Below are 14,833 nucleotides of genomic sequence, written 5' to 3' on the forward strand. Positions count from 1 at the left end.
TAGTTTGTTAGCAATTGTAGATCGTTTCAGGGCAATTAGTAGTTATATCAATTTCTCTCCTTAACCACACATTGGATCAATGTGTGCACGTGATGTCATTCACAATTGTATTTGTGTTGGACATTGCATGTCAATCCATGCTCATTCGATGATAGTTATAATTGTTAGCATTTGTATGTGATATTGCAGTGTTATATTTATTATTATGTGAGATGTATATATAGTTTAGAACTAGAATTCAAACCATTGTGCAATTTTTAATTAAAATTTTCAGGTTCTTACACAGTAGATTTTAACCCATGTGATATGCAAACAACTCTATATATTAAAATAATATTTTAAAATAGTTAGATGGAAGTTGGCATTTGAAACTACTATTAGTTAAAATTTCAAAATATGAAAATCTTTAGAAGTTTTTAAGATATATATGTATATAGGTGTCATATCTATATTTGCTCTTAATTATCTCATTAAAAATTATGCCATCCAAAAATATTTAAATACAAAATCAAATACTTCATCATTTTTTAAATTTTTAATTCACCTAAACAATAAACATTAAAGATTAAACCAATTCAAATGCTCTTCATGCTGAATTAATTATTATTTCTAATATTTATTGATTTTTTCCAACATTTATTATCAATAATTTATGCAAATTATTTATTTCAATATGTTGCAACCAAATTGCTATTTGATTTTAACATTTAAATAGATGTTCAATCTAGTGGGTATAGATTTTGCATGCATCCGTCTAAATTTTTTTCATGTTAAAGTTGCACTTTATCATTTTTTTTATCTCACCCTTGTTGACTCCCCTGCTTTATCATTCTTTTATTGTTGTTTTTTGCTTAGCAGTTGCCTAAGAGATTGTCACATTGTCATTGTTGGAACCATGCCATACCAAGGGCCAGGAAGGAGAATATTTAGGATAGAAGTATTACTATACAATTTTATTTAGAGTAAGATATAATTATTAACTAAAGAATCCAAGAGATGCTCCTTTTGATTTGCTTACATAGTGCAAGGAAAAATATTTGTTATTTTGGCTGTAACACAATTTTGATAAATACTAATGGTTTGTGATGCTTTAATATGAAAAAGTATCAAATTGTTGTTATTTTCATTCTAAAGGTATTATTTATACATTCTCGGCACACAGAGTTTAATGGAGGCATACAAAATATATAGCCAATCCAAAATAGTTAGGACACATACAGCTTACTGAAGATGACGATGAACCAATCTAGGATTATCCATTTCCAAGCGTATTAAAACTTTATAAAGATCATGAGTTGTTTAGGATGTAGATGATATCTATTCCTTGATAGTTTGTCTAGAAACTTAACCAAATATTGGGGTTATATGTTTATGAAAATCATGATATTTTGGTTCATTGAAAGCATTATGATTGCTTCATAATATTTTATCAATACAATTTAGTGTGAATAGCATCATCATATTAGGGACCAATTTTAAAAATCTGTCACTAATAATATAGTAGAAAATTAAAAATAAAACAAAATTCCCATGTTCGAGCGTTATCTAATAACAACCCATCATTATCTAATAACTTCATTCAATCGTTAATTAAAATTTGATTAGTTACAAATTCCCATGTTTCTGGGAGAGTTAATACTATTGATAACCAACACCTTATATTATGTCATCGAAATTTTGAGCCAAAGTAAATTCATAAAGAATTTTCACAAAACAATTTAAGATCTTTATATGAACATTTTCTTTTTCATATTTCTAATTACTTTCTTAATCCATTACATCCACTCACTTTCTAAATTCACAGTCAACTTTTTTCCAACTGCCATATATATACAAGTAATCCTTTGAGGCTTATAATATGTTGTAATTAACAGTTTAATAAATTAATTAATCTAGCAAACCAAACGCATCCTAATTAAATCACTCTTTTACTTTAGTTTGTTAAAGAGTTAACAAAATTCTTAAATTTAACAAATAACTCAAAACAAAATGCCTCTATACTCAATGGAAAAGACCATTGATGGAAACACAAGAAAACACAAATTCATAAGTTTTGCTTTTCTACTTCCTTTTAGACAATCTTTTTGCATTATTTTCCCCCTTAATTGCTCTTCTAATTCGATAGCTCGCAAGCATCAAGATGGACCCTGATATAGGACATATTTTACTCATTCTATTTGGAATACTAGGTAATTAATTAAATACGAATCATCCACTTAATCATGGTTTTCAATATTTTCTTTATTTCTTTTATCATGGATTTCTTTTAAATGCTCCCTATTATTACGGGCAACATCATCTCTTTCTTGGTTTATCTTTCCCCAATGTAAGTGTACACACAATTTTCTCAACTAATTAATTAATTAGTTAATTATGACAATTATATAAGTTAATCACTAATTAATGACTGCAGACCTACTTTTATCAAAATCTACTGCACCAAATCAGCATGAGGAGTCTAGTCGTTGCCTTGAAAAGAAGGAAAGTCATTTATAAATAGATAGAAGAAAACCTGAAAAACTTACAAAAACGTTTCTTCCGGAGTATTTGGATCCTCTACATAAGGAACCTGTAAAAACAATGAACTGTCAAAATCAAAAAAAAAAATCAGCATACTCGCAACAAAATAGCAGGGCCAGGCCGTGCAGGGCCAGGCCGTGCAGGGCCACGTGCGGCCCATTGCACACCAGAACGTGCAGGGTAACGGCCCATCGCACAACGGAACGGGCAGGGACCGCACCCCATAGGGCTACGAAGACCAGGCCGCCAGATCTCCCCGGCTGCACCAGGCTGCACACGGCAGATCCAGTGGCCAGCCGGATCTGCACGGCCACATAGGGCTGCGCAGGCCACACATCCGGCGGCTGGGCCGCTGGATCTGCTCGGCTGGACCAAGCTGCGAAAGGTAGACCGCCGGATCTGCCCTCTAGCACGCCAGAGATGTGCAGGCTACAGATCCGGCGGCTGGGCCGCCGGATCTGCCCGACTGGACCAGGCTGCGCGCCGGATCTGCCCTCTAGCAGACACCGGAGCGAGAGATCTGGCCTCTAGGTCATAGATCCGGCGGCCCAGCCGTCGGATCTACAATCACCGGAGAGAGAAAGAGAAATACCCTTCCCACCCAACCTTCCTTCGCACCCGAGCCGCCGGATCTACAACCACCGGAGAGATAGAGAAAGAGAAATACCCTTGGCACCCAACCTTCCTTCGCACCCGAGCCGCCGGATCTACAACCACCGGAGAGAGACCCTTCGCACCGGCCTTCCTTCGGACACGGCAACAAAACCCTTGCCACCCAGCCTACCTTCGCACACGGCAACCCTAAACATAGGATTATTCGCGGTCGTCTCAGAATTCGTGCCAACATTGCAACGGATACATTTAGCGACGAAAATTCGTGAACTTAACAATTTTATTATTATTTTTGTGATGAATTTATCTAATTTTGTTATTGATTTTTGATTATTTACTAATTTTATTATAGATTTATAATGAATTTTTTTCGTGGTTAAATGGATTTTTTTATGAATATTTTTTTATTATGGATTTTTTTATTATTTTCTTATTTTCCATTATTGCTCTATGAAATAATTTACATGAAAGAAAAATTCTTAATCACATGTTCACAACACTTTGGTTCCACTTATTTGCTTCAACTCCTTCATGCAAATATCATTACCTAATTATCTCTCAGACTTTTTTAGTTACAAAAAATCCAAAAATAAGTATATTTTTTCTTAAATTCAACATTTTAAATTAGAATCGAGTATATTTTCTATCAAAATTGGCCCTCATATTTTTTAAGTTCAAAAAGTCTAAAAATTGGTATAATTCCGATTAAATTCAGCACTTTAAATTAGAGTCGAGTATATTTTCAATCAAATTCAGCACGACTTTCTAATTGCCTCTCAGATTTTTTAGGTATAAAAAATATAAAAATGAGTATATTTACTCTTAAATTTAACACTTTAAATTAGAATCGAGTATATCAAAATTGCCCCTCATATTTTTTAAGTACAAAAAGTCTAAAAATAAGTATAATTCATATTAAATTCAGCACTTTAAACTAAAATCTAGTATATTTTCTATCAAATTGAGTACGACTTTTTTCCTACTTACTATAATTTTTCCTAAATTCAGTATCATTTAAATAAGATCTAGAATATTTTTCATCCAATTGAGCATCATTTAAAAAAAAATCTAGTATATTTTACATCCAATTGAGGTGGAAAAAAACTCATGCTCAATTTGATAGAAAATATATTAAATTCTAGTTTGATGTACCAAATTTAAGAATAAATATACTTATTTTTTACTTTTTATACCTAAAAATATCAGGAGTAGTTAGGTAAATTAGTATCCACTATATTTGACTGGGGAGTGAAAATAAAAATTTTTATCAATGGGGACTGCATGCAAAATTTTGTTTCTGATTAGGGGCTGCATGCAAATTTTCCCAAATAAGAGCACAATGTCAAAATCTAAAAGAATATTTTTCTTAGGAAGTTGCATTAATGGTAGCGATAGTTTTTGAACATACCTCTTGAAGGTAGGATAGTGTGCAATAATCATCTTCTCGATAACATTCAAAATTTGCATCTGCTTTGGTAACATGGGATTTTATATCATCAAGTTGTTCAGTGAGTCTTCTTAACATCTACATCAGTTCTCTTCCTTTATAAACATTCTCATGCCTCAGTTCCTTCATGTCATTTTCGAGTTTCTGTATCTACATTTTGAGTTGCTCGACATCAATTTGAATCCAGAAGTACCCTAAAACTCCGTCCCAAACGATTTCTTTTCATGTTTCGTATTTAGGACTAGTTTGCTCGAGCCATGCTTATTCTCATGGAAATTGTTAGCTTTGGTCTTCCATTGGGTTTCTAAATGAAACTTCAGTAAATTTGTTTGTTTCAAAATACTGTTATTAAAAGTTCACTCAAAGATAATACTTTAAAAGTATTATCATTTTTTTGTAAAGATAATATTTTTGCAACACTTTAAAAATGTTGTTATTTTTGATAAAGACAACACTTTTGTAATACTTTGAAAGCGTTATTTTTTTTTTAAATAAAAAAAAAATCATATTTAATTTCCTATTTACAAAATCATTCTTTTTATATTTACAAAATCATTATTTTTATTTGATCAACCTAAAATACTATTATTTTCTATTTACATAATTCCTAAAATGATGGTACTACTGTCAACATGATTAAAAAAAATCGAAGATAATTGATATGTCTATATTCAAATTTGACATAATAATAGTTAATCAGCTCGGCTAAATTCATACAAAAATGATAGAATTCAATTACAAAGTAGATATTCGTATATAATCATTCGATGCAAGAGAAAACAAAGTAAAAAATCAAAGACTAGACTAGTCTATAAGAATAAATCAACAGATGATGGAAATAGGTTTTTTGGGTTACGACAAGATCCATTAGATGTATCTGATTTTTGGGGTTGGAACATTACAATTTACTTGAAAGAAGTGCAGTGTAGCATAGCTTCTAATATTCCTTGTAGGATATTTTGCATCCAGGGTCTACTAGATGGCAGACGAGTACTTGGTGTTGATGGGAATCTGCAAGAATATCAAAAGAATTGTAGTTTTTTTATAAAAAAACTGATATACTCAATGAATAAATGAGTTATAACTACAACTGAGAACAAGGGTCATTAACAAAAAGTTAAATAGATAAAGTTAATTATATTCATGAGAAAATATAATTAAAAGAAAGTTTACAATCACATAATGAGAAAAGAGCCTTAGATACTGACAATTAAATAATTAAATAATTCTGGTGATTTGAAATCTCATATTTAAAAAGTTGGTTTAAAAAACTCAAATCTCACATAATGATAAAGTTGGGTTTTTTTAAAAAAAATGTCATCCCATGTCATGCCAATGCATACATAAAGTTAAGCTAATATTTTTTTTTTTTTAAAAAAAAGAAGAATGTCACCCATGAGTGCTCTCTTCAAAGTCCATATTACATCAAGAAAATCAAACTTCAATTTAAACAAGGATGGTAATCTGTCAGCATAGCTTACGACATCATGCAACAACTTCATATCACAAGCATGCCATGGAACCTCCTTGACAAGATTCCTAAGATACTTTAGCATTCTCAGGCTAAAAGACAGTTTCAAAGAAAATTTCACAGTTTCAAAGTAAATTTCACATTATTCTTCTGTTGATCTCAGGAAGTTGGTGGGCAAAACAACCTTTCACACAGTGTAAGGAGGCAAAGTAGCCTCTCACACACTTCAAGTAAACACAATGAAGTGTTTTAATTTGCTACAGAGATAATGTTGTCTGGAGTTCGCAAGTCAACTATTGAAGTGAACAGAGTGGCAACACAATCTAGTTGAACATATTATGAAAATAAAGATCACCTCCTATGAAAATAAAGGTCAACTATTGAAGTGAACAGAGTGGCAACACAATCTGGTTTCACATTATTCCCTTCCTCATTCTTCGTTCCAAATCCATAACTCCCATGTACTCTTTCATATTCCTCATTTTTCACTCCGACATGTCCATTTAGATCACCTCCTATTAAAATCATTTCATTTGGTGGAATATTTTGTAATATTTCATCTAAGTCCTCCTAAAATCTTAATTTGGTAGCTTCATCTAATCCTACTTGTGGTGCATATACGCTAATTATGTTCATAGTTTCTTTTGCCACTATTATTTTAAGGGATATAATTCTATCTCCTTTTCTAACTACTCCTACAACTTCATCCTTTAACAAACTATCTACAATAATACTCACTCCATTTCTTGCTTTACTCTTTCCAGTATACCATAACTTAAAACCCGAGTTCTCTATCATCTTTGCCTTCTCACCTGCCCATTTTGTCTCTTGTACACACAAAATACTAATTTTTCTCCTAATCATCATATCTACTACCTCCATTGATTTACCAGTGAGAATTCCTATGTTCCATGTTCCAAATATTAAATTATTAGTTTTCTTATCATATTTGTTCTTATCTAACCTATGGTGTGAGAACTCTTGCCTATTTAACACTACACCCAAGTTCTCATGGAGATGTAGCGGTCCTTGCTGAGACGTTACAGTCGGACCCTGTAACGGGAACTCTTGCATATTTATCACAACACCCAAGTTTTGAAGATGTAGCGGTCATTGCCGAGACCTTACAGTCGGACCCTGCAACGCGTTCCTTCTGGGGAACAACCTAACATTAGCACAATAGTTTAATGGATTCATTCATTGAATATTTGCCATAGTTTAACGTTGGCTGACAACCTAACGCAACCCTCCTCCTTTATCTGGGCTTGGGATCGGTCATGACCGGTCATCATGGGCGGAGTTAATTCCATATTATTTTTTTCCTACTTTAGTAAAAATGTTAAACATGGTAAACATGGCCGTGTTTTAAATAAATAAATAACAAATCCTTTGCCTCCTCACTTCGGACGATGAGTTTCTATCGTCTTCTGTAAGCGGATCCCATCGAATCGTTCCCCCCAATTTGCTTCCCTTCTTTACCTTTGTCTCGCTTCCCGTTGATTCTTCTGCAATCTCGGATCGGTCTTCGTCTTTCTCGTTAGTTCTTACTGGACGAAGCATGATATTTGATGCGGGAAGATTTTTGATCGACCGTTGCGCCTTAGGGAATAAACCGAGGTCATTGCTTGCTTCCGCCTTCTGAAAGTTCAAACCCATCGTATTATTTTAGGTTTTGTGAATTTTAGGGATGCAGCGCAGGTTGACGATTTCCGCCTCATATGAAATATATAGAATGATTTAGCGTCGCGATTTGTGTCTAGGGCTATAACTTTTCTCGAACTACGTTTTATTTTCATAAGTGGTGGTGCTCTTTCTGAGCGCAAGAAGAGAGATCTGCTGCTGGAACTTTGTTGGTTCATGCAATGCCGGAGAAAGAGATCCGTGAAGATGATTTCCTAAACATGGACACCATAATGAGTCATTCGCAGGTTAGCAATGTCTAAACTTTGAATTGTTGTTTTGTTCTACTTGCATTATAATATGGGCTTGTTTCTGAATATATCTTCTTATACTTCTTCTAGATGTTGATTTTTTTCTGGTTCGCTGCCTATATATCAACTCTGATAGTTCTCAATACTCTCAAACTTTTTTTGTTTGAACTATATGTGATTATGGACCCCTATTATGATTCTTATCTTTAATCTTTCAGAAATTAGAAGAAGAGCTACAAAAACTGGGACTGAAAATTAAACATCATGAGGACAACCTGAAATTTCTCAAGGCTGATGGAATTGATTAATCGATTCTAGATTTGCAAGGTGGAATATCTATCTTCCTTTAGCACTAGAACCAAATAAAATAACAATGTTTCTTATTCTATGTCCATCGATAAAACTTCTTCTCTTTGATGATTACACTCTGATAGTTGAATTGTTCTTTTTTGTTACTGTTGCATAATGTTTTGTTGTAGTCCTGTGCCCTGATAAAGGGATTTTCCACAGTTGAACTTGGCCAATATCATTCTAGAGCTCTGGAAACTGAAAACAGCATTGTATCTCCTGAGAAATCTGAAAATCATACTGTTGAAAACATACTAAGCAAGATCGAAGTGTGGCTGGTCTAATATATTATATGAAACTTGATCATGGTCCACTAGCAGCAAAGTTACCATTGACGAAGGATGTGCTGGGTGTAGTAGCAACACTTGGGAAAGTGCATGACGATAACCTTAGCAGGTCAAGTGATTTAGTCAATCCCCAGGTTAATTTTGTTGACTGACCACTAGCCATCTGGGAGCATATTACAAGAGATTTCTGATAGCATGTTCCTTATATAACTCTCTGCAGGATTTTATCAGAGTACTTAGGCTTGGAGAATATGATGGCTGTAGTTTGCAAGACATATGAAGGTGTTATGGCTCTTGAGAAATATAATAACGATGGCATGATAGAGAGAAGATATGGTCTTAATGGACTTGGTCTCTCTGTTGCACGAAATATACAAGCAAGATATCTCGTCTATTGTATTGAGAATTTGAGGCAAGTATTTATAAATTGAATTAATCATACCCTACCACCTTTTCCTGGTTAAAATGTATTGCATAGGATTTGAATTTTGATTTCCTTTTCTCTTTTTCCAGACCTTATGTTGGTGAATTTATACCTGAGGATCTACAAAGGAGACTTGCTTTGCTGAAGCCAAGACTAGCTAATGGGGAAACTCCACCTGAATTTATAGGTTTTGCTGTTAATATGACTGATCTGGACCGTATGCACTTGGCTTACATCACACCTAATGGACTTGGCCTTCGTGAGACTCTCTTTTATAACTTATTTTCTCTCTTGCAAGTGTATAAAACCAGATCTGGTATGCAATGTGCTATGCCTTATATAAGTGATGGAGCTATCTCTCTAGATGGGGGTATAATGAAAAACAATGGCGTATTTTACCTTGGTGACAGGTATTATATCTTACATTGTAAATAGATAGTGTATTTTTTATTAAGCAGAAGCACTTCTATTTTATAGGCTTTGCAAGAATCAAAATTTCCAATCAACTCTTTTAGTTATGATTCATATTTTTTCTTAACCTTCAAAGGCATTGTAATGGATCTGAGTGTATCACTTACATTTTGTTGATATGTCTTCATCCTCTCCTGCACCTTATAGTCAAGAGGTATGAATTCAAATTTTGCACAAGCTTGGCCTCAACTATTATCCGAGAAACAGCGATCCCAAATAGAGGCGATGCAAGCTCTGGATCTTCATCGCTCACATTAGGGTGACCTTGAGTTGCGTCTCTTTGCTGCTCATTCCTAGATTCGAGCCGAGGTCGCCTTAAAGGAAAAAGCCTATTTGGACTTAAAGCAAAGGACCGCCGAACTAGATGACTTAGGATTGAAGCAGGCTTCAGCGGTCACCATCCTTACAAAGAAGATCCAAGCAGATGGTCGACTAATATCGCAACAACAGCAAGTTTTGGAGCAACAAGCAGGTCAAATAAAGTCATTGCAATATGAATTAAACCGAGCTAAGTCGAAGATAGGCTCTCTTTCCCAGACCTGGGAAGGTAAGTCTAATAAACGTAGCCGGATGGAGCAAGCGTCTCATCTTTATCCAGCGTGTTATTCAGTCACACGGCCTTATCTAGGGTGGGAGGAACAATCCGATCCCTCCTCGAGGCACCGAAACACCTATTAACGCGACCATCCATTTGTTGGAAAACATGAAATTCCAGGTTGTGTACGTTGTATTGTAAATCATAATAATATACAATTTTATTCATGTATATCAAATCCAAATATAGTCTCCAAGTCTTTCTTCGCTTACGCTCAATAAAATGTTAGTCTGTCTATTGATCTTAGTTTTTTATTTAGATCACCTACATTGAGCTTCTACACGGTTTATCAGATAACGTATAACTCACTTACAAGTTGCTAGATGTTGTAGCATTTACTGCAGCACCTTACAGCAGGTAGTTGTCAGATGCGGCTACAACGTGTATCAGCTTCTTAAGAGTAGATGCTAAACTGTGCAGCAGGGACGGTTGTGATCCCGCCTTGAATTCAGCCCTCTCTGTTGCAACCCTTCTTGATTACCTCTCTCCCGCAGGTCTTGCACCCCCTTCAATATTGAAATATCAGACCATGCTAGTTCACTTAGAATCAATAGTTTCTCAGTGTGTGTTTCTGTTTCTAGTAGAGACAACTAGCTCACGTTGCAAAGATACTTAACATACAGTTAGGTGTTGAGATCCAAAAAAAAAAAATGGACAAAATTGGATCTTAACATACAGTCTTCCAATTGCTTCTCATTCAACTTATGAGTAATCGACAACTAAACATCCATGACCTAGATACATTTCGACATAACAGTGACAAAATTGGAACTTTTGCAACATTTTGTTCGTTTGCTCTTCTTATGAAGGTCCACTATGAAAGTATATAGATTAGCTAAGCGTGAAGGAACATAGAAAGCACACCAAAGCCTTCAACTCCACCACTTTCTTCTAAGAGATGGCGGTGGTGTTAGTAGTTCGAGCATAGTTTCCTTCTCTGTTGGGGTTAACGGAACACCTCGAACAAGATTCAGAGCCATTACGTGGACATTGGTATTTTGCCTGAGCCTCCGATATGCCCATCCACCAATTGCAACCCCAGCAACAATAACCTAATTCCATTGGATTAATGTCAATGAGATCTTTCTTAGAACCCAAGTAAAGTGTCTAAGAGAACCACACTGCAATACAAATACAGAACGCAAGGTCCTCTGGTATCACTGTAAAAGATCTTACCAGCGACAACCATATAGCAGCAGTTTGTAGATCGAAATGAGGAGCATAAAGTACATCCTCGCCGAACCTTTCCACTAGACTTTTGTACACCTCCTTGTCAGTTTTACCTTCTCGGATTCCATCCCGGATGAGCTGAAAGATGTAAGGAAACCACTAATTATAGTAATATTAACAATAGATGCACATTTAAAAAAAAAAGAAAAAAAAGATGTTCATAATAGAGAATCATGTAGGCGACAACTATGCAGAACCTTCCTGATTAAAAGAAAAACTAAAACCAAAAAGGAGAAATACACAGATTTCAGACAGTAAGTAAATAAACAAGATAAAGAAAATGAACAAGGAAAGGCCCCACAAGAAACAGAGAAATTTCTTCACAAATATTTGATAGATTTTCATTGTGAGTACAATTCTGATAATGAATAGCAGAAACAAGGACACTGAGATTAATAGAGAAGCATAAAAAAAGAAAAACATATTTGGTTATTGAACAACATCAATTTAGCTGTTTGTGATTCTTCTTTGAGAACAGATACACACAAAAGAAACAAATATAACGTTCTGATATAATACCGCCAATACAATGCTTGAGACATACTAAGGCATCAACTATGAAATCAAAACGGAAAATAATTCAACAAAAGTAGTATTTTTAAAAATTATAGAAAAAGTTCTCAATTGACACCAAAAAAAAAAATCCAAACTAGGAAGCGCCACACCATTGATTCGTTTATGTCATGAGATTTACACCATGATAATAATGTAACAGAGACACTTAACTTAAACAGGGGAAAGTTATTCAGGTGAATATTGCAATTTGCAAACCCGTATTTGAATGGTCATTTAAGTTGTCTTTCTTAATCAACAAGTTGACCAAGCATATATATGCAAAACTTGGTTGTTTTATAAAACGTCGAGGTGGAAAAAGAAAAGATACTATGCAGTAAATATCTTTGATGATGAGCCAAAATTTTGTTGCATGTGATGAAAATGAGAATGAAGGTGTAGGAGTAAAGAAAGAATGGATGGACATCACCATGGTTGTCATGGAGGGAACATTAAGCAGCAGTTCATCGTGTGTGTATAAACAAAAGTACAATAATTTGCATCCTAGAAAATCTAAAAAGATATATGACTAAAACTGTCCTATGTAAAATATTAGCAGTCATAAGCAGCCCACCCAAAAAAAATTAATAAAAGGAAAGAAGGTTTCCAATAACCATAAGGAAAGATTCCTCCAAGAACCAAGATCACAGATAGCAAAGCACTCCAAGGACATGACCAAAGTTCACAACAGAAATAAAACAACATTCTTTTGAAAAAGTTGCTTCACGTGTAAATAATGATGCAATTCTTTTGTCGGTACCATGTGTTAAGACCCAAAAGTCTTTGAATTAGTGACTTTTTTAGCATAATGGAGAATAACATTATTTTTAGCAAATTCTATCATGATATCAAAGACCTATTTTTTTTCTTCCTTTTCTTTTACCCTTTATCTCTATTTATTGTCAAACATTTTACAACATCCTTTAAAAGTGGTATATTGATGAATGTCATGATTATTTGAGAAGTTGAAAAATATTTATTATGTTATTTTCCTCACATGAAAGAAGACCATGAGGCTTTTGTTCCTTGTTCACAAGGTCTACTAACCAAAAAATGTGGAACCGCCACATCAACGACCCCTCTAGAATCGGTCTCACGAATATAGAGGGAGGTAAATTCAAATACATAGATGGAAGGCGCATAGCGAGAACTACCACAGGCAGTGACACCTTGGGGATCAACCCTTGCCCAATCTGGACACACTACCATGCGCCCACCATATGTGCTACACCTTGGGGACATCTAGTCTCCTAACCAAGCTTATGCACAGCATTGCACCACTGCTTTTGTACATCAAGACACTGTTTCTTCCTTATTTCCATCCCAAGCATTGGACAAGATGACCAAAAAGGAAGTAGGCGTTTGGACATAAAGGGGAACATTTATTTTCATGCCAAGCTATTTGCTACATCTCTTTGTTCATATTTTCCATCCCTGTTTGCTCTTCTACTCAATCAGCTTCATTTTGTTCTACTCATCCCCTTCTGCTCATCTGCTTCATTTGTTCAATGTTTCATGTACATATCTACTTTGTCACACTTGAGTTGCAGATTGTTTTAATACCCAAATAATATGACCAAGTACAAAAGAAAAAAAAAAATCTCTGCATTCATGGATTTATTTCCAGAAAACCAAATTTAGCATCCCCAAGCTATGTTAGCTAACAAAGAAACAAAGAATAGCATAGAAGAGTTTCAAGGAAACTATTTTTACCTTTCTGAGCAAAATAGCAACATCTGCCTGTGAATCCTCAATGGATTGACTGCCACATTCAGTGCACCTAACATTAGGGAAAATGCTCTTCGCACGAGCCTCAACAATCTGAGCTTTCTTCAACTCCTCATTGCTCACCATTGGAGAACCAACAAAACTAACCTCACAGTCAAGAAGCTTGAGTCATTCCTTCGCACAAAGTAGCAGCAGAAACTAATGAGAATCCATATCACAACAGTTTCAAGAACATAAGGAAAAGATCAAACATGTTATAAAAACAAAGCATTCTCCTGCACATTTAGTCAAACATTTACTGTGCAGGCAAACAAAACCAGGTCAATTTCTACCATCGCCAAATGAACCCAAACACAGTATCATAACTCCTGAGTTTCTTATGCACAAGGAATAAAAAAAATCTTTCACTTAGTAGAATCTCACCTGATGGCGTTGGATGATAGGGCGGCAATGGTCAGTGGCAGCAGATTGCAGTGGAAATTGAGGTGCGCTACCGCTACAAGTTATACAGATCTATCAAAGAAATCTATACATTGAGCTAATGGATCTGAAGTTACCGGCGGACCAGCCTCAATGAGTGATGCCAACGAACGAGCAAGGAAGAGATGCAACTGTTCAAGAAGCAAGAACGGGCAGACACTGTGCGTACCTATTTATGCTACGGGAGCCAAGGTAGTCTCCACACGGTAGGTCAGTGGCCGACGATCGACGGCGGATCAGAGAACGATGTGGCGGCTGAACGAACAAACGGCACCTCAACTCCAGCGAAATCAATCTTGTGGGAGATTTAACTCGAAATGAGGCTATTGCCCTGATTGCCCTTTTAACATATCCAAACATCTAGTGGTGTAATTGAGTTGAGCTGAGTTCAATTCTTGAATGTTTTAGTTTGATCGTTTTTAATCGAGTTGAATTCAAGTTTTATTTGACAAATATATTCATGGCTCACGAGCGAGCTTTTATCAAGCGTAATAAATATAAATTATAAATTTAAATATTCATTAAAACCTAAATTAGATATTTAGAGAAAATTATAATATTCTTATTAAAATTTATAATTTTATTTAATAAATAAATTTACTATATTTATCTATATTTTTTATAAATAAAATATAAAATTTATAAATTTAATATCAAAATTATTATTTTTTCATTTAAAAGTTGATTCATGAGCTTACTAACGAGCATGTTCACGAGCTAACGAGTCGAATATTGTG

The 14,833-nt window shown here is 34.8% G+C and overlaps 1 protein-coding gene, 1 long non-coding RNA gene and 1 pseudogene across 9 annotated transcripts; 1 reads left to right on the forward strand and 2 right to left on the reverse strand.

Annotated features, from left to right (window-relative positions):
- Positions 1 to 767: 767 nt before the first annotated feature.
- Positions 768 to 3,371, reverse strand: LOC122037417. Its single transcript, XR_006127646.1, has 2 exons — positions 3,188 to 3,371; positions 768 to 2,569 (listed from the first exon to the last, which is right to left on the reverse strand). It is a non-coding gene; the product is annotated as an uncharacterized LOC122037417 (long non-coding RNA).
- Positions 3,372 to 7,912: 4,541 nt separating this feature from the next.
- On the forward strand, positions 7,913 to 10,961 carry LOC122037423 (annotated as a pseudogene).
- Positions 10,767 to 14,412, reverse strand: LOC122037426 (cytochrome c-type biogenesis CcmH-like mitochondrial protein). Of its 8 annotated transcripts, none has more exons than XM_042596898.1 (5): positions 14,266 to 14,412; positions 14,040 to 14,112; positions 13,602 to 13,758; positions 11,283 to 11,414; positions 10,767 to 11,158 (listed from the first exon to the last, which is right to left on the reverse strand). In XM_042596898.1, the coding sequence occupies exons 3-5, from the start codon at positions 13,740 to 13,742 to the stop codon at positions 10,979 to 10,981; spliced, it is 453 nt and encodes a 150-aa protein (XP_042452832.1). In that variant the 5' UTR covers positions 13,743 to 13,758; positions 14,040 to 14,112; positions 14,266 to 14,412; the 3' UTR covers positions 10,767 to 10,978. The 8 variants fall into 8 exon arrangements, with proteins under 8 accessions (XP_042452832.1, XP_042452827.1, XP_042452833.1 ...); XM_042596893.1 differs by having other exon boundaries at positions 13,602 to 13,790; XM_042596899.1 differs by having other exon boundaries at positions 14,040 to 14,129.
- Between the last annotated feature and the right edge of the window lie 421 nt (positions 14,413 to 14,833).

Source organism: Zingiber officinale, unplaced genomic scaffold (genome assembly GCF_018446385.1).
Source record: "Zingiber officinale cultivar Zhangliang unplaced genomic scaffold, Zo_v1.1 ctg39, whole genome shotgun sequence".
Classification (NCBI taxonomy): domain Eukaryota; kingdom Viridiplantae; phylum Streptophyta; class Magnoliopsida; order Zingiberales; family Zingiberaceae; genus Zingiber; species Zingiber officinale.